The 17,368-nt window shown below is 36.3% G+C and overlaps 6 protein-coding genes across 11 annotated transcripts; 4 read left to right on the forward strand and 2 right to left on the reverse strand.

Annotated features, from left to right (window-relative positions):
• Nucleotides 1–101: 101 nt before the first annotated feature.
• LOC107274952 lies at nt 102–1,707 on the reverse strand. 3 transcript variants are annotated; one of them, XM_015754607.2, is made up of 4 exons: nt 1,457–1,707; nt 787–1,004; nt 494–678; nt 102–393 (listed from the first exon to the last, which is right to left on the reverse strand). In XM_015754607.2, exons 1-4 carry the CDS (start codon nt 1,539–1,541, stop codon nt 108–110), a joined length of 774 nt encoding a protein of 257 aa, XP_015610093.1. In that variant the 5' UTR covers nt 1,542–1,707; the 3' UTR covers nt 102–107. The 3 variants fall into 3 exon arrangements, with proteins under 3 accessions (XP_015610093.1, XP_015610086.1, XP_015610079.1); XM_015754600.2 differs by having other exon boundaries at nt 787–1,188; nt 1,407–1,707; XM_015754593.2 differs by having other exon boundaries at nt 787–1,188; nt 1,383–1,707.
• A 143-nt stretch (nt 1,708–1,850) lies between these two features.
• On the forward strand, nt 1,851–2,841 carry LOC107275029 (signal recognition particle 14 kDa protein). The gene is made up of 4 exons (XM_015754768.2): nt 1,851–2,092; nt 2,155–2,227; nt 2,305–2,417; nt 2,580–2,841. Exons 1-4 carry the CDS (start codon nt 2,069–2,071, stop codon nt 2,694–2,696), a joined length of 327 nt encoding a protein of 108 aa, XP_015610254.1. The 5' UTR covers nt 1,851–2,068; the 3' UTR covers nt 2,697–2,841.
• A 1,398-nt stretch (nt 2,842–4,239) lies between these two features.
• Nucleotides 4,240–7,183, forward strand: LOC107274869 (4-coumarate--CoA ligase 1-like). Of its 4 annotated transcripts, none has more exons than XM_015754437.2 (6): nt 4,240–4,640; nt 4,832–5,101; nt 5,281–6,080; nt 6,147–6,316; nt 6,394–6,801; nt 6,864–7,183. In XM_015754437.2, the coding sequence occupies exons 2-6, from the start codon at nt 4,982–4,984 to the stop codon at nt 6,983–6,985; spliced, it is 1,620 nt and encodes a 539-aa protein (XP_015609923.1). In that variant the 5' UTR covers nt 4,240–4,640; nt 4,832–4,981; the 3' UTR covers nt 6,986–7,183. The 4 variants fall into 4 exon arrangements, with proteins under 4 accessions (XP_015609923.1, XP_024937041.1, XP_015609927.1 ...); XM_025081273.1 differs by having other exon boundaries at nt 4,257–4,553; nt 6,864–6,985; XM_015754441.2 differs by having other exon boundaries at nt 4,261–4,610; nt 6,864–6,985.
• On the reverse strand, nt 7,051–9,129 carry LOC107274973 (3'(2'),5'-bisphosphate nucleotidase 1). The gene is made up of 5 exons (XM_015754631.2): nt 8,912–9,129; nt 8,145–8,576; nt 7,842–8,061; nt 7,679–7,763; nt 7,051–7,596 (listed from the first exon to the last, which is right to left on the reverse strand). Exons 2-5 carry the CDS (start codon nt 8,500–8,502, stop codon nt 7,339–7,341), a joined length of 921 nt encoding a protein of 306 aa, XP_015610117.1. The 5' UTR covers nt 8,503–8,576; nt 8,912–9,129; the 3' UTR covers nt 7,051–7,338.
• Nucleotides 9,130–9,181: 52 nt separating this feature from the next.
• LOC107274984 (N-acylneuraminate-9-phosphatase) lies at nt 9,182–16,209 on the forward strand. The gene is made up of 3 exons (XM_015754657.2): nt 9,182–9,478; nt 15,064–15,547; nt 15,685–16,209. The coding sequence occupies exons 1-3, from the start codon at nt 9,365–9,367 to the stop codon at nt 15,870–15,872; spliced, it is 786 nt and encodes a 261-aa protein (XP_015610143.1). The 5' UTR covers nt 9,182–9,364; the 3' UTR covers nt 15,873–16,209.
• Nucleotides 9,485–14,158, forward strand: LOC107274786 (neurochondrin homolog). The gene has a single exon (XM_015754300.2). It carries the CDS (start codon nt 10,743–10,745, stop codon nt 12,969–12,971), a length of 2,229 nt encoding a protein of 742 aa, XP_015609786.1. The 5' UTR covers nt 9,485–10,742; the 3' UTR covers nt 12,972–14,158.
• Nucleotides 16,210–17,368: the final 1,159 nt, after the last annotated feature.

A 17,368-nucleotide genomic window follows, 5' to 3' on the forward strand; every position in this document is an offset into this window, starting at 1 on the left:
TGTTGTTCTCATGTTGATTTCGTAGAATCGTGTTGCAAATCAATTTTGTTTTTGAAAAAAACAATTGTTTTGAACTTGTAAAGCATATTTATATGCATATATACGAATTATAAATTTTTAATTATATTTTCAATGGGCCTCTTAAATACAGTCTTATTAACGGCTACTAGTTGTTTTAGTAAAGTACGTTGTTCCTCTGAAAACGGCGAACATGCCTTTGAGAAGCTTAGAATGAACTTTCCATAACTTTTATCTCGACAGAAATCAAGTGACTTTTCAAATAACAATTTAAGTAGTTTGTCTTTTGAATTGTCATCTATGTTACGAGTCAGTAACTTCTGTAGTATTAAAATGTGCCATGATTTCAGTTCTTTTACATGAGTGATAAATTCCCTGCAAAATTAAAATAAAGTTTTACAGATTACTGAGGTTGAGTCATTTGCCTGAACCACAATGCAGTTTGAATATTTTAGGAGATTCAGAGTATACATACAAAAAGAGCACGTGTTGTTTTTGACTGTCAAAACCATTTATAATTGCAAGAATCGCTGTGGAATCTTTTAAATCAGCATTAAGCATTGGCACAAATATCAGTTTTTGCATATCTTCAGGAAATTTATCAATACATTCCCCAATGGCTGATACAATTAATCTAGATGGTTCCTTCAGATCAATCAACTGCATAAAACAAAATTGAAATTGAAAAATTATAATGTTCATAATGTTTGGGTATGTTCCATTATTATACTGTTAGAAAATTATATAATTTTTTATCTTTTTTCTTACCTTTGGCAAAAGTAAATGTGTACATATCACATTTGCATATTTCATTCTTTGATCAATCTCAGTATCACAAATGGATTGACAAAGATAATAAGTCCCCTTTATACTTAATTTGTCTCCCAAACTTTGTACAACATCCAAAACTTCATTATCAGACAATTGATCCATACATAAAATATTACATTTCTTATTACTGTGCTCCAAGTCTTCATAAAAAGTGTCTAAAACATATGATTTCTGAGATTCAACATGTGTGCCTTTAAGATTATCTGTTCCTTCTGATTGTGTCAAAAAGAATTGCGTGGCAAGAAATTGCATTGATCCAGCAACAGTATTTTTCTCATCAACTAAATTGTCTTCATCGCTACTACCGTTTTCACTACTTTGTGCATCTTCATCCTGGTGCTAACAATCAAAAAGAAATACTCTATAAATATTTACGAGTTTAATAACGAAAATGCTACAAGACAAATTGTTAACAAACATTAGATTGATATATAAAAACCAAGTACATTTGAATATTATTGTTCTTTTATTGATTTTCAAATATTTAACGCTGGAATATTTAAAAATATATAAAGATGAAAAATGTTAATTACGTTAACCGTTAAACACCATCTAACCTTGCCACCTATAATCAACCACGCAGGATTCGCCTGAAAACGAGTATCACCTGTTAACCGGCCTCCTATACTTCCCAGCTTGCTTAAAGTATCATTCGATAAATGATACGACTGAAAATAACTTTTTCCATTCATAATCGAACCTATAAATTAGAAAACCTCTTCAAAAATAGACTCCCAACCAAGAAACGCGCCAAACATTCACGCTCCAGCACGCTCAGCTGTCACGCTGACGTTTACCGTACAAAAAAAAAGTTAAAAACTGACTCAATCGATAAAGGTCCCCTCACATTGTTGTGACACAAACCTATTCAAACTGATCCAAACTGATCGTGACGCAAACCTAAATGCATCGCACCACTGAAATGAAATTCACTGAATGATTATTTTCCTAAAATGCCAATGTATCGAAAAACATACCGATGCATATCATATCATGCCGGTGCATATCTTAACATATGTTCAATGCATCATTAAAATTGGATTTTAGTACTAAATATAAGGTGTGGGGGCAGTGCAAAACGTGGGTATATCCTTAACGCAAGTGTCGACAACCTGACCCCCCGCCCTGGTGGGTTCGCTGTAACTCTACGGCGGTATTTTCTAACCTACGGATAACTAATCACATTTGACGTGATCTTTAAGCATATGCTGCCATCGTAATGGTTTTGCTAGAAAATGATATGGTAATTTTGTATAAAAATAGTATAGAACAATTGTATGGTTACTGATTTTCACTAAATTTTAGTTTTTAGTGGAGCTTACGCGGCTGTTTGACAAATCACGGTTATCTGGTTCTGTGACCCTTACTATAAAAAGATGTAAGTAGACTCTGTTTTCGTTTTTAAGATATACATAATGAAGAATATAATATTAGAAATTTGTATGAACCATTTAGTTGATGGGCACAACAAACCAGAACCTCGTGAAGGCAGGCCACGTTTACCAGCACCATCAGAATACCTCTGCTTAGTACGTGCTTCATTGCGCTCTAAGAAAATTGCTACAGTTGTACGTATGAAATTACTTTCTCAATTCAATATTGCGATGTAAGAGAGTAACACCTTCTAAATGAGTCATGCATGTTTTTGCTCAACATAATAATATGTGATTAAAAGTGTCATAAGATGAGAATGTTTTTTGGACATTATTAACTTTCTATTTACATTATAGATTCATTCCAAGGATGTAAATAAGTTCCAGCAAGCATATTGGAATTTACTTAAAGCAAATATAAATGGACTTAGGAAATTAAAGAAAGTTAAATCAGCGAAACCAAAGGCACATTGACATCCTTAGGCCATTTGATGAAATACTTCTGACATAATTATTGTGCGCAGGTCCCAATCATCTTTTATACCATATACTGTATAATTGTCTATATTATGTACAAGCGATATAAGGTGCATAGGTAATAAAACACATTTTATGTAGATATGAGTGTATAAGGTTATCTCCAGTTAAAATATACTCACTTTATTTATTCTCACGTAAATAGAAATAGAAAGTTACACCGACATTATAGGATTATTCAACTTATTCAAAGATATAGCGGCTATCTGATATAAAATATTACAAGTTTTAAATCAAGCATACAATACTCAAATCCAGATTAGCGTTTGTCGAATGTCAGCAATCCAAAGACAGGGCATAGTGTTGTCCATTCTGATCCCATCACGCCGTTATCCCTTAATAAACATTCATTCGCACAGTTCAGGAGGACTTCTCCCTAAATTTCAAGAAGTGTTTACTTTATACAAAAATTGTACTGGTATCAAGGATAAAAATATAATAGATATATTCAGGAAATTCTTCGATACCTTAAAGCAATAATCGCAACTGAATAAGCATTCATCCACAGGGTCCAAGGGTTGCGCATGCGTCCAATATAAAAGGGCAATCATCATTAAGACACTTAATAGATGAATACCTTCAAAAGAATAAAAATACAAATACTGTGAAACAATTCTGACAGTTTATGACTGTTGCTTATGCATTATGAAAATAATTTGTCAGCTAAGCGACAATACTTACCTTTAGCTTGCATCATGGCTAGACTTGAAGCTAAATATCTTTGATAACAAATTATTGTAGCACCCTGTTAGTAATGACATACTTGCTAACAATGTAGCCAGTTTATATACTGTTAGACTAATACCCCATAAACCCTCAATGAAGTTTATACTGACCATAGGGGTACAGTAAGGACAAAATTTCAAAACGTTAATCCATTCTCAATTGTATCTTACATCTCTTTACTTTTTCACATAAATAATTCCTCTAAAGTAAATATAAAATATCCCATTGAAGTATTTTATTATCAATACAAATTTACTACGTTCTAAGTACAAATATCTTAGTAATAAATTTGTACAACATTTTGTTTTTGCCGATACATGCGACATAGATACAAAGATCCATTGACCACCCTATGATTTACTACTGTTAATATCGTCATACCGTGAAAATAAAATATTAATCTATCCGCCAAGCATTAAACCCTTGTTTTTTACGAATTTTCTATTATGCTTGCTAATAGTATCTTAATAATCTTAATAATGTAAGGTGAATATGTTCCTATCAGCCTACATATATTACAATAATTCATATTAGTTAAAATGTAAATTCAAATTTCCTTAGACTCGTCCGTTCGGTCATGAATAATTCCATGTTTAAACCCTATCAGCAAGTTACAATAAAACAGAGCTAAATTAAACGACGAATAAAATCAAAGTTCTGCCTAATAAGTATTGCAGAATTTAAGTATGAAATTAAAAAAAAAACAATTAAAATATTCACGTGTTGCCAAAATGGTTTCCTGTTATCAGGTGTGCTTTTCTCACGACTGACGTTAATGGCAGCTACACTTAACAGCTCAAACATTGCAATTTTACCATAAGATTAGAAAAAGTTGTAGTAATTTTTCAAATGCACCAATTACAAACATATTACTTACCAAAAATGCGTATCGGCCTCAAACGTTAACGAGTCCTGTGAGAAAGAGGAAAAAAAATGTTTCGAAGATTTGTAAAGAATCAAATGCATGGGTTTGCTGTATGAACGTGACATAAGAAGACGTATGACGATGATGAGCATTAAAAGAAATAAATGAATTCCTGGCGTTTATTGGCACGTGAAGCGGATATCGTGAGGATATTGTCCTCATGTGGATTTGAGTTCATTGAAAAATAACTAAGATTTATGGTCTGTGCAAATTTGTCATATAAATTTTAGGTGAATAATTTCGGTGAAATTCTTCTAAATTTTTGTTGAAGTTCTCAAAATTTTGAGTGCTAAAGTAATGCAGAATCGTGCATTGTGTTACCAGAATAACTTATTATTCAATGAGAATATCATATAATATTTTGCATATACGTTGTACAGAGATTACTTATCAGAAAATACTACTCATTGCTTGTCGACAGGTCTTTTCTTACGGGTGATAACAGTCATAAGGTCTCTGAAATTAGGCTTGATTAGGCTAAGGTTTAAGCTTCTTGGCTTGGAAGTAGTGTTTGACAGACAGGATTGATCTGAGAAGAAAAATACGCGTCAGAAACAAGACACCCTTTAAAATGTTGCAAGATACGAATATATTGTGTGGACCCAAAGAAACTTATCAGATTCACAAAGCATCATGTCTTGGAGAATTGTTGCTGAACCAACTTGCTATACATGGTAAACGTGTTGCTCAGGTACTAATTATAAAAAATTTGTAATTTGAAAATTACTGTGTAATTATAAGTTAATTTGTTATAAGCATGTGCATCTCACATAGATAAAGTCATATAAAGTTTATGTAGATATGGGTGAGGAATGGGAAAGACAATTTTCTGAATGGTTGACACTAATTTTTTTAATTGTCTTATTACAGGTGGATGCGGATAGTGGGATGGAACAAAGTTTTGAACAAATTTTAAATGCAAGCCGGAAATTGGCTATTTATTTAAATAACTGTGGCCTCATACAAGGGGATTGTATTACTGTTTGTGGAGAAAATAGTCTGAACTTTTGTATTCCAGTACTTACTGCAATTTATCTTGGTGTTACTACTGCTCCGTTAAATCCTCTGTATTCAGACAGAGAATTTTTGCATGCTCTTAATATTTCAAAGCCAAAATACATTTTTGTTTCTCCACTAGTGGCTGAACGGATGAAGGGAGTAGCAATAAATCTTTCCTGGTCACCCAAGCTCATACTTTTAACCGATTTTCCTGATATCAATTTACCTAGTATGAGCCAATTGATATCAAGTATTCCTGATTCAAATTTGAATAGATTTAGAGTTCAAAAGGTGAACATTGAAACACATGTTGTAGTAATTTTATGCTCAAGTGGAACAACTGGTCTTCCAAAGGGTGTAATGTTAACAGATAAAAACATAATTACAGTTATTAATCACTTATCTGATCCTTCCTTTGGATCACTAACTAAAAATGTTATCACTTTGGGTTTATTACCATTTTTCCATGCATATTCCTTTATTACAATGATTGTTAAACTTGCAATTGGTGTAAAGACAATTGTATTGTCGCGATTTGAGGATGAGAATTTTTTAGAGGCCATACAAAAATACAAGATTCAACATTTATCGGTAGTACCTCCACTTATGGTATTCCTGGCGAAACATCCTTTGATCGATAGATATGACCTGTCCAGCGTCAAGCATATTTGGTATGTTTAGGTACAACTAAAAAAGCACCGATAGTAGCGTGACTATTCATATAATACTTATTATAGGTGTGGAGCAGCACCTTTATCTAAAGAAATTCAGACTGCGGTAATGAAAAGATTAAATGTGTCTAAAATCAGACAGGGCTATGGTCTTACAGAGACCACATTGGCAGTAATAATATCACCAGAAAATAATAAGCCTGGTAGCATTGGTACACTAGCTCCAGGAGTTCAAGGTAAATTTTTTATAAGCAGGAACTCTACTACTTTTTGCATGACATAATATATAAACTTATACTATTGAATGATACAGCAAAGGTCATTTCAATTGGAGAAAATGAACCAGTAGTAAATTTGGGTCCAAATCGCCAAGGAGAGTTATGTTTTAAGGGTGACGTAATAATGAAGGGCTACTGCGGAGACATATCTTCGACAGATGCAACTATTGACAAGAATGGTTGGCTCCATACAGGAGACGTAGGCTATTATGACAATGACGGTTATTTCTACATAGTCGATCGGCTAAAAGAACTGATTAAGTATAAGGGGTTTCAAGTTCCACCAGCGGAATTGGAAGCAATTTTATTAACGCATCCTAGGATTAAGGACGCTGCAGTGATTGGAGTTCCAAACGAAGAGGCTGGTGAGTTGCCGCTGGCCTTTGTTGTTAAGCAAGTTGGATCAGAAGTTAAAGCTGAGGAAATTATTCAATACGTCAATGGTAAGTTGTAAAAAATCGAGCTGTATAAATGGATTAAACATATTTTAAAAAATTCCTTTTAGAACGTGTTTCTGTCCAAAAGCGTCTTCGAGGAGGTGTAAGGTTTTTGGACAATATTCCCAAGACAGCTTCCGGAAAGATATTACGACGGGAATTACGTAATATTCTTAAATCAAAATTGTAAATTCAAACGTAGAAAGAAATTGATTCTGTAAACTATCATTTATCGGGAAATAATATTTATTAATACAGTCGAGACAAATAAAGTGAATCAGTCATATTGCTATTTTCTGTCAGCTCGCCTTTTTTTTAAATATATAGTAAATGAACAATGTATCAACATAAATGCAATACTTATAAAATGCATAATATTTGAGAAATACTTAACAAATTTTTAATTTACTTACGTCAAAGTTCCCATTCCTTGGATTATATTCTTTGCTATATTCCAGCTTTTAATAAGCTGCAATATGTGTTAAAATTGTATATTCAATTTCACATATATAATTGGTGTTGATTGGAACATATGAACAAGAATTATTGTAGCTTTTGCTTGATTTCGTTTGGAATGCGCGAAAGATACCACTGATGTTCCTGACCTGGTGCAGTGGCCAGGACACCAGTTTTGTTAGGAAGACTCGTCTCCGCATTGTACGGATAATGCTCTCCATGCAAGTTTGTTAAAGTACCACCGACAGCATGCAAAATAGCCTCTGGTGCACATGTATCCCACCTTTTGCAGCCTCCACTCGCGAATACATAAGCATGAGCCTTACCTTCTAGAAGAAGCATCACCTACGAATATGAATAGAAATTATAAAGAATGTAGGTACAATGCAATAAATTAAACAAAAACTATAAAATTTGAAATGCACACCTTATGTCCTGCACCGCCCACTCGCAAAATTTCATCAGGTTCCATAGCATCCAAGGCTGCCTGTACAGTGGCATTCGAGTGGGAACTATAATAGATAATGGCATTCTCAAAAATACTATTTCTTTGCGTGGAAGTAATTTAAAAACTTTATTGCAAATTATACCGAGTTGTTGTTATGATTCTCTTTCCTTCAGGAGGAGGAATTGGTTTGAAACCACCATATCCAACTCCCTCGATTCCCCATAAGGTTCTGCCTAACGTGCCAGTTTCTTTGTTGTTATAATAAGGCTGATGGATTATGCCCCCGATTGCTCTTTCACCCAATGCTACACCCACGAGTACCGTAACATGTTCAACAAGACCCTGAGTATATTCCGATGTGCCTGTAAATTTAATAAATTAAGGTACAGATATAAGTATATGAAGGGAAGATTAAATTTGTTATGAAAATAATAGATCATATTACCATCTAAAGGATCAACCCAGACACAGAGATCCTTGGCATTGATGTTTTCCAGGTGCTCTGGTAATTTTAGTTTTAGAATTTCTTGATCCATGTCTGTGACTATCCAGTCAGAAGGTACTTCACAATTTGAGGGTTCTTCCTCACCAATGATTGTCACAGTTGGAAACTGACAATTCAACGAAGCTACGATACAACGCTGTGCAGAACGATCAGCTTCAGTTTGCAAATCATTCTTGCCTTTCTCGACAATATTCAAGTTCCCATGACTCATAATATCTCGAATAATTTTGCCAGCAAAAGTAGCACATTTTACTGATGAAGCCACTAAGCGTATAAGTAATGGAGCACTTTGAGCCATGTTATAGAAGTACTTTGAAAATTAATCCAATTTTCAATGTTGAATAAATCAAAATATTCAGCACAGTAAAGAATCTGGAACAGTAAACCTCGATAGTCAGACAATAACTATTTTACATTGTACATATAATACACAGGCATATTGTGAAACTATTCAATAAAAACTATTAGTGAAAAAATTAGAAACCTTTTGCTCAAGGTAAGAATACTTTTACTAGACATAAGCCATTAAAAACCTTGTTGAAGGCATTCAATACTTTGTCCTAAATTTAAACAAGAAGTAATTTCAAATGTCTTGGATTATTAAAATTAAATGAAAGGACAATGGTAAAGTTATTAATATTAATAATTACACGTAAATAATAACAGAACATAATTAAACAGTTAATTATAATGAATTATACGTATACCTGTTATACAATGTTTTTCAAATTAGAATACCGTGTATGATATAGAATTAGATAAATTAATACACACTGGTATCAGTAAACTACTAATCAAGCTATATTATAAGTTCTTATTAGTTATCTAAGAGGATATTTGTAAATAATATATATCTAGATGTCCTCAAAACAAGATCGGTAAGTGAGGTCGCGAGTGTACCAGCTGGAATGAAAAGTGAGTGGCAGAAGTGAGGAAGTGGTGCCTTTAGCAATATTGAAAAAGGTGAGAAGGCCAAGATGGACGCGACGCGTCGTGACGTCGTTCGACGCCGATAATCGTCAGTCCCCTCTCTTCTCAACCACTAAAGGAAGCGCGCCGTTATTTCATGAAACTCTCATGCCGTCTCCTAACGAGGAAAACGTCAGAAGAAGAAACGACATCGAGCGAAGGAGCTTGTACGAACATTGAAGATCCTACTAATGGCGGCCTTCCGTGCGAGAACCAACACGAGCCACGACATCGGCGCAATCTATTTCGATTTGGACAACACCCTCATCGAGACCAGAAAGGGAGACAGTCTCGCCTGCAGAAAGGTACTCGAGATACGCTAGATATAATTACGGATTTTAGCTTCCCTTTCCATATAGGTTAGCCTAGCGCGAATCATTTGAGCCACCTTGAAAGAAGGTTGCTCGAAGGGCGCGAGAGGTCACGCGCGTCAGCAGACGACGCAATCGACAGACGAAATAACCTACGTAGTAGAATTATGTTTCTGAGACACGTTTGATACGAGAGCGCGTGGTCGTGAGTTTTCCTTCTCTTTTTATATATATATATATATACTGATTGGAAACTCTGCTGTGGGATCCTCTTGCCGTTGGAGTCTCTCGTTGATTATCCCGCGTTTACACTCGATCGCTTTATTCACGGGACGCCAAGAATAGAAGCGCGTGTAACGCGAGCCGATTCCCAATATAGTGCTTTCTCGACTCCGACTATTTTCGGCCAACTACACGAGCAACGTGTTTCTCCTCGTTTCCTTGGCGTTCTATGCTTTATGCTGAGAGATCTGCTGCCTGTGGAATACAACGTTTCTGGAAGTTATTTCGCACTTGGAATTTCCCAGTGTCTTAACCGGTTCTTGGAACTTCGCTGTGAATACTTGGGATTTACGTGATTTAAAACATTAAATATGTTTGCTATGTTGAAATTATGAATAATCAGAGTATTTTCTGTCCTATGTATGAAAAGACTTTTGTAGAATCTATCAATGCTTTTCCTGTATCGAAGAAATTGTGATAGGCTTAAATAGTAATGTTGGTACGACACTAACGCTGGTGTTGAGAAAAATAAACAACTGAGAGATGTTGTTTACTTAAAACCACTTTGCAAAGCTGGGAAATTTCTTTATTGTATGTCTTTTGTATCAGAAGTGCATTAACGAAGAAAAAAAGCAGATGTATGATAGCGTTGGAAGGGCTTTACCAGCATTTTGACTCATTTCATCCATTCAGCTATCTAGCACTAAGAGGATACACATTACTTGGGTGCGCAGTGCTTCACTGTGTCTGAAGTTATTTTTGTACTTCTGAGAGAGTGTGTCAAAGGGCAAGGCTAGTACAGAGCAGTCTGCTTTGGGAGGAATGCCAGTTGGCTTTGAGCAGCGGTGTGTGCAAGGCATACCATTGAATGAAATATCACTAAGTATTGTGTATTTCTGTCGATTGCATTAATTTAAAACTTAATCAGCAAGAATCAGTTTCCTCAGCAAGAGCAAGTTTAAAGTTTGTAAAGAAGAAAGTGTAATACTGATTGAACTTTGTTAACGTTTTTTACCTGCATATTGAAACTATCACAATGAGTATACCAGAGGGAGTGAAGAAATGTGTTGCCATTTTAAAAATGGTAAGCAGCGATTCAGAAAAATTTGCTGCTTTATTTATGGTTACAAAATTGGTTGATGGAAAAGATTGTACCCCAGCTGCAAAGAAACTACTTTTCGAAGCAATTGGTGCTAAGTTTCTGAGAAAACTTCTGTCCAATGATGACGTTCCTGTGGATTGTCCACCTCAAGTTTATAAATCAGTGGCGCTATCAATTTTATCAGCTTTTTGTGGGGATCCCGAATTGGCCGCTCATCCAGACATGGTCGGACACGTACCTGCACTCCTTGAAATTGTTTCGCAAGTTGATGAAGATGCTCCTGATGATATGCTAATCATCGTGAGCGAGGCTTACACCTGTTTGCAAAATATTGCGCAATATCCACCAGGACAAAAAGCTTTATTGGAGCAAAAGGCAATTCCTAAAATGTGTGAAATTTACTCAGAAATGAGTTTCCAGACCGATGAGGCCCTGAACATTTTGGTAACTCTTGTAGGAAGGTTTGGTCCTGATGCTTGGGACGCCACAGACACTGCACCTTTCCATGCCATCATAAACAAAATTGCCCTGGACTTTGAGACGGATCATACAGAGAGAAAATTTGAGCTTTGCTCAATTCTGCAGGCTCTTTTATTTTCCTGTAGAAGAGACGCTATTTCCTCAACGGCAAAGGAGGAATCCTGGCCACAAAGTATTTACAAAGCTTTGAATGATATTCTTGGTTCAAAAATTGGAAAGAACCAACGAGATCCTGCACTCAAACTTGCATCTGTCATGTTGGATATTCTTGGAGTTGAGTGGGCTTTAGCCGATGAAGAGAAACCAAAGGTATTTTTCCTCTTGCTGATACAATTAGCTTCCATAGAAGTCAGAATGCAACTTGAGGGAAAGCAGCTGAAAACTGTGATGGGAAATGCCGAGCTAGTAACAGCATGCTTTATAATCTTGGAAATATCACTTTCATACATCACCACTGATCAACTGGATCTGGAGCAGAAGGAGAAGCAGTCTCTGTACACTGCGTTGAAGGGTGCATTTGCTGCTGTGATTGGACTTCTCACATCTGTATCTAAAATGAAGGAATTGACTGACATTAAGGAACGTATTTTTGTGTGCGCAATGGTTCGCGTTCTTGCTGCCTGGTTGGCTCAGGAAACGTCTGCCATGAGACCTCAAGTATATGCAGTCCTACCATTTATGTTAACTGTAGCTAACGATACGTTCTACGCCTGTCGCAATAGAAAGCTTGCTGAAAAAGCTAGGGCAGCAGCTAAACCTGGAGAAGGTTCATCGTCTGACGAACCTGTAACTCACGATCCCCTGAGTCAAATCGATGTCCTGAGATTGTTGCTACCGGCTCTTTGCTATTTAGCTGTCGAAGAAGACGCAAGAAAAATTCTACTGAAGCATAAGCAGGATGAAGTTCTTTTCGAATGTTTCTCCTATCACTGGACTATTGTTCATTATAAGAAACCACCTGTACCGAGATCAGAACGTCTCAAGGCATTAAAAGAACCGGAAAAGGAACTGGAGCCACATGTCCTGGATGAAATGAAGGATTCAAGGGCTGCTATGGTCTCCATTTGCAACGTACTGATGAACATCACCGTCTTGGAATCTAAATTAGTCGAGGAATCACCCACGTTCATTTCTCTCCTAAAATTCATTTTCAACAATCTTCCAGAACTCAAGCAGATTCCTGAGAATCTAGTGCTTCACGGACACCTGGCTGTTCTTGGTCTCCTATTATTGAAGCAGCAAGCTAAACGCGTAAAGAAGAATGATTTTTCAATCTGCCGTTATATTCAAGCAACAATAAGGTTCCTCTGGGATGCTTACATCATCGATGAGAGCAACGACCCTACCGTGTTAGTCGTCGCCATGGCCTATAAGGAACACTGGATGGAGATCATGGAACTCTGGTTTCTCGGGATGCAGACGATGGCAGGAGTTCTGCAGATGGTACCTTGGCTATCGGAATTCGCTATCGAATCCGGCTGGGCTGAAGGAATCATAGAGTCTCTTAAGAAAGTCAAAGTGGGCAGTCTACAGCCTAACGTGAAGTCAGCCTTTGAAGATTTGCTTTGCCACTTGGTGAAGGCTGATGAAAGCGTCGCTGGAGTCTTGAAGAAGTGCGGTGCCCTGGCCGTTTGCAGGAATCATCGTATGATGGAATTGGGAAAGCATCTCTTTGGTGATTAAAGCAAATCGCGCGTTGTGATTGTCCACAGTTTTCAATAATGTAAAATACAATCCTTTTTGTTACACGTAATTAAGAGAAAGAAAGAGAGAGAGAGAGTGAGAGAGAGAAAGAGACATGTCAAATAGAGTGCTTTTTGTACAATCGCAATCGTCAAAAATAACAGATACGATATATATTTATCTTCAATTGCATACACTATCAAATTAGAATGAACGCCCTATTGTATCAGACTTTATTTAAAGGTTTTTTATTTATAAAATCAAAAGTGTTATTATCTACTCGGGCGCGTGTTAACTCTAATGTCTTTACTAAATCACATACAGGTATGACTATAATTCGAAGCGTTCAAGCTACGTTCCATCCAACTGCAGAAGTCCTGAAGAGAAGTCAAGTTGGACGCGTTTCAGATTTACTGCGAGTATAACGTACGTCAGGCATTGCACTGGCCCGACGTATATTTAGACAGTGTCACTCCTGAAAATAGTCGCCTGCTGGTGGAAACTTTGAAATATTATTTACTATCTACAAGGATAACGGATCTTAGCCCACCGTCTCTGATTCCACGTTTATATATAGCGTTCTACTTAGATTTCACTTCATTATGCAGCTGTGCTTCGATCTCATGAAATTGGCAATTGCCGACTGGCTGACGCGGCCATTTTTCTTTGTCCGTTGCCGCTAGTGAACGACGCTAGTCAACTATAAATATATAGAACTTATGTAAAATCGAGGACAGCGTGGGAAGCCGTTTCCTTTACGATGGAAATTTTCTCTAACATTATCTTTCTGGTTTTTCTTTTCCATTTCACACATATTTTCAACTTTTTTTTTATTCCTTTGCCCAGTTCTCATCGACTGGCCGCCATCTTAGCATCGAAGTTTTGTTTCTGATGATTTCGCGGTTTTATATTTCTTGTGTGAGAGACTGACGCCTTTGCGGCTGTGTTATTCCTCTTATAAATTGATCGAATGCGATTACGATTAATTAGACAGACGATAATTCTTTATTATCCGTTTACTCTCCTTTACTATGATCAATTATTCGTGCTATACGTATAATAATGTATTAATCTTAAGCGGGGCGTTCTTCTATTGTGAAAAAAGGTAACATAGCTGTCTCGCTTTGCTGTTATGAATTTGTATTTGAAAGGAGATTTTTCAATTAAACACAAGAATAATTTTCTAACGTGATCTTTCATTTATTTTCTCATTTCATTTTATTCTTCCATCCCTTTCTTAATGACACAGTGAAAGTCAATTTAATCAGTCGGTCAGCGCGTGGATATCATCACTGACGTGTCTGATTTAATGACAAATGTCTGTGAATGATTACTGGACAGTGGCGAGACTACGTACGAGAATCACAAATTGTTATCACGAGAGTTGTTAGATAATCAGTCTGTTTTCTTCTAGGATAAAAATCATCGTAGAAAATACAACGTAGCAAGTCACTATAAACAGATAAAGAATCCTACAATTCCCTCATATAATGTCCAGGAATCTTCACGTTAGAACTTTTAGGGTTTGGAGTACCATATAAGTCCGTTGTTGGCACAACTGATTTTGTTGTGATTACAGCAGCGTCCGTGGATGCCACTTCAAGTGACCAATAATCGGCTCGAGTATTTCAATGAATCAATGCATTTTCTAGGTAATCATTAATATGAATTAAGTGTCCTAACTGACCAGTTATGTCCTTTATATCCTGACATCGCGCTTAAGTTAAGTCGTATGCCACATTCGATAAGATAACCTCTAAACGCGAGCTGTCATTAAATTTCAATTATTGTCTCCGTCTGAAAAATTATCAAATAAATGCAGAGCACCATTCCATGTGCATGATACAGAATATAAATAGCTCAGTGTTTTCGTTGTCTCTTGCCTTCTTACAGAATATAAATATTTTTTTCCGATTAAAGTTTCTAGAAATTCTCTCGAATGTGGCGGACTGCTTTTATTCTCTCTTTAGTCATTCCTGTTACTGATTTTCTCACCGCAATGCTTCCTCAAAGTCCGCCGGTAACGGGACTTACAAAAAATGGCTAAATGTTTCACGTGTATTTTTCTTTTTGTTTAAACGATAACCGTCAGCTTTCGGAGGAATTAACACAGCAGTATGGAATACCCCAAGAAGCATCTTCAAAGATTACGACAACTTATCTGAAGCAATTTCGCAAGTGTCCAGACAACGCGAGCTACACTCTGGACGTATGGAGGACTTCCCTCTGGAGCAAAGCCTTCGGCGACAAGTACTCCTACCTAGCTAAAAAGATTTACGAGAGATGGCTGTATTTAAGATACCGTTATCTGGCGCTGGCGCCGGACACAGTTTCCATGCTGCGACAACTCAGAAAGAAGTACGCCTTGGGTCTCATTACCAATGGGCCCTCCAATGCCCAGTGGGAGAAAGTACGTAAATTATCCTTGGAGCAGTACTTTGACGTAATATTGGTATCCGGTGATCTACCTTGGGAGAAACCAGAAGCTAGGATATTCGAGGAAGCCTGCAAATGTCTCGGAGTCAGAGCAGAAAATTGCATCATGATAGGTGACAAGCTGGAGACCGATATTATAGGTAATTTCAATATGTTAAATATCCTCAGTTTTTTATATCATTGATTCTTCGTTCAATGGGCTTTTATTTTTGTATCTTTCTAAAATACTAATGTTTTCATTGACACACTCTAATAACATTTCTCTAACGTATCACAGGTGGAATCGAAGCAGGATTAGCTGGTACAGTGTGGATACCGACTGTTGAGAAACCACGTTTATCGGCCGATGATCCAAAGCCAAATTTCACGATAATACATATAACAGATCTGTTGAACATATTAAATCGAGGTCCAGGTGCACCGGAACTAGAAGACTCCTCCTCGAATGCATCAGACGGTAGTTGATGAGAAGGTAGAAGAGAATACTCGCCGACCGATCTTGATCTCTGTAGAAGAATACAATTAGATCACCCCTTGCAGAAATTAATATCAATCGGTAATTATTCTTCGCCAATGTAATTGGAGCATTAGAAACATTTTTAATTAGAATCTACCCTTTTTAATCTTATCCACCCTTAAGAATTTCACGTTACACGCGTAGTACATTCCGTTTCATAAAACTACGTCGTATCGTACAAAAACTGTAATATCTCGTAACGGGTCAATATTTTTCACAAGCGATTGGTATTTAAGGATTATGTTAGATAGTGGCTTGAGGAGGGAAAACGAAAAATAATAAGAATAAGATACATCAATGAGTAACAAATTGCGTCTGATACAGAATTATAAAAAAACACGTCAAGCGTCAAGAGAAGACGGTTAAATAATCGATGTACGAACGAAATATTTTTGTTCATTGAAAGTCACCAGCTTTTACGTAAATTTTACTTAATGAACTAAGAAAAAATGATAGTGGAACATTGCCATAGTAGCAATAATCAACTAGATCCATGGAAAACCTGTAGTTGTTAAGTATTAAGACTTCGCTACCTGTACAATGGCAGTTATAGGCTTACAATCGGTTTGTAGACTGGAATAATTAGACTGCCGCTAGACGTATATATATATATATATATATATATACACGAATATATCGGGTGTGCAATAAATATGTACGTGCACCTGTAGAACGATCTTTTCGATTATGCGATCGTAGACAAACATTTTTTAATATATTTCCCCGGACACTACTAATAGTTCATTCGGATCGCTAATCTGATTACACGAATATATCGGGTGTGCAATAAGCTACCTGTACAATGGCAGTTATAGGCTTACAATCGGTTTGTAGACTGGAATAATTAGACTGCCGCTAGACGTATATATATATATATATATATACACGAATATATCGGGTGTGCAATAAATATGTACGTGCACCTGTAGAACGATCTTTTCGATTATGCGATCGTAGACAAACATTTTTTAATATATTTCCCCGGACACTACTAATAGTTCATTCGGATCGCTAATCTGATACTTTAAGATACCTCGAACGGCAAGATATATAATTCTAGCTTATTGTCAAAGTATAATTAGTTTAATTGTTACGTCACCTAGATTTGGTAATACGAAAAGCCGGGTATACCGATAGCCTAAGCAGAAGAGAAATATTTTTTTGGTGAAGCTAAGAACTAAGAGAATGTTGGACGTAGTTAAGTACCTCTTGAAAATCCCACTACAGTGATAGTCACGTAATTTTCATAAGACATTGTTTATTTTTTTTTGTTTAATGCAACTTATTCCTAATTTTTATAATGTAATACGCTGTTACATCCTTACTGTTGATTGACCATGAACTTATGATGGGTTAATCATATTCGCCCCCCCCCCCTCCGCCCAAGCACACTTGCAAAAAAGAAGTAACGTATGTACAAAGTTAAAGTGCATAAAAGAACAAA

The sequence above is a fragment of the Cephus cinctus genome, unplaced genomic scaffold (genome assembly GCF_000341935.2).
Source record: "Cephus cinctus unplaced genomic scaffold, Ccin1 Ccin1_scaffold0013, whole genome shotgun sequence".
Taxonomy (NCBI): Eukaryota; Metazoa; Arthropoda; class Insecta; order Hymenoptera; family Cephidae; genus Cephus; species Cephus cinctus.

What these genes read in the sequence shown, in the direction of transcription:
- LOC107274984 (XM_015754657.2), top strand. Translation starts at nt 9,365, where the DNA reads ATGGCGGCCTTCCGTGCGAGAACCAACACGAGCCACGACATCGGCGCA. An exon ending in ACAGTCTCGCCTGCAGAAAG is followed by an intron (nt 9,479 to 15,063) that starts GTACTCGAGATA and finishes GATAACCGTCAG; the next exon opens with CTTTCGGAGGAATTAACACA. An exon ending in GCTGGAGACCGATATTATAG is followed by an intron (nt 15,548 to 15,684) that starts GTAATTTCAATA and finishes AACGTATCACAG; the next exon opens with GTGGAATCGAAGCAGGATTA.
- LOC107274952 (XM_015754593.2), bottom strand. Translation starts at nt 1,541, where the DNA reads ATGAATGGAAAAAGTTATTTTCAGTCGTATCATTTATCGAATGATACT. An exon ending in GATGGTGTTTAACGGTTAAC is followed by an intron (nt 1,189 to 1,382) that starts GTAATTAACATT and finishes TTTGATTGTTAG; the next exon opens with CACCAGGATGAAGATGCACA. An exon ending in AAACAACACGTGCTCTTTTT is followed by an intron (nt 394 to 493) that starts GTATGTATACTC and finishes TTAATTTTGCAG; the next exon opens with GGAATTTATCACTCATGTAA.
- LOC107274786 (XM_015754300.2), top strand. Translation starts at nt 10,743, where the DNA reads ATGAGTATACCAGAGGGAGTGAAGAAATGTGTTGCCATTTTAAAAATG.
- LOC107275029 (XM_015754768.2), top strand. Translation starts at nt 2,069, where the DNA reads ATGGTTTTGCTAGAAAATGATATG. An exon ending in GACCCTTACTATAAAAAGAT is followed by an intron (nt 2,228 to 2,304) that starts GTAAGTAGACTC and finishes TGAACCATTTAG; the next exon opens with TTGATGGGCACAACAAACCA. An exon ending in CTAAGAAAATTGCTACAGTT is followed by an intron (nt 2,418 to 2,579) that starts GTACGTATGAAA and finishes TTTACATTATAG; the next exon opens with ATTCATTCCAAGGATGTAAA.
- LOC107274869 (XM_015754437.2), top strand. Translation starts at nt 4,982, where the DNA reads ATGTTGCAAGATACGAATATATTGTGTGGACCCAAAGAAACTTATCAG. An exon ending in TCCAGCGTCAAGCATATTTG is followed by an intron (nt 6,081 to 6,146) that starts GTATGTTTAGGT and finishes TACTTATTATAG; the next exon opens with GTGTGGAGCAGCACCTTTAT. An exon ending in AATTATTCAATACGTCAATG is followed by an intron (nt 6,802 to 6,863) that starts GTAAGTTGTAAA and finishes AATTCCTTTTAG; the next exon opens with AACGTGTTTCTGTCCAAAAG.
- LOC107274973 (XM_015754631.2), bottom strand. Translation starts at nt 8,502, where the DNA reads ATGGCTCAAAGTGCTCCATTACTTATACGCTTAGTGGCTTCATCAGTA. An exon ending in CTGGGTTGATCCTTTAGATG is followed by an intron (nt 8,062 to 8,144) that starts GTAATATGATCT and finishes TTAAATTTACAG; the next exon opens with GCACATCGGAATATACTCAG. An exon ending in TGGGCGGTGCAGGACATAAG is followed by an intron (nt 7,597 to 7,678) that starts GTGTGCATTTCA and finishes TCATATTCGTAG; the next exon opens with GTGATGCTTCTTCTAGAAGG.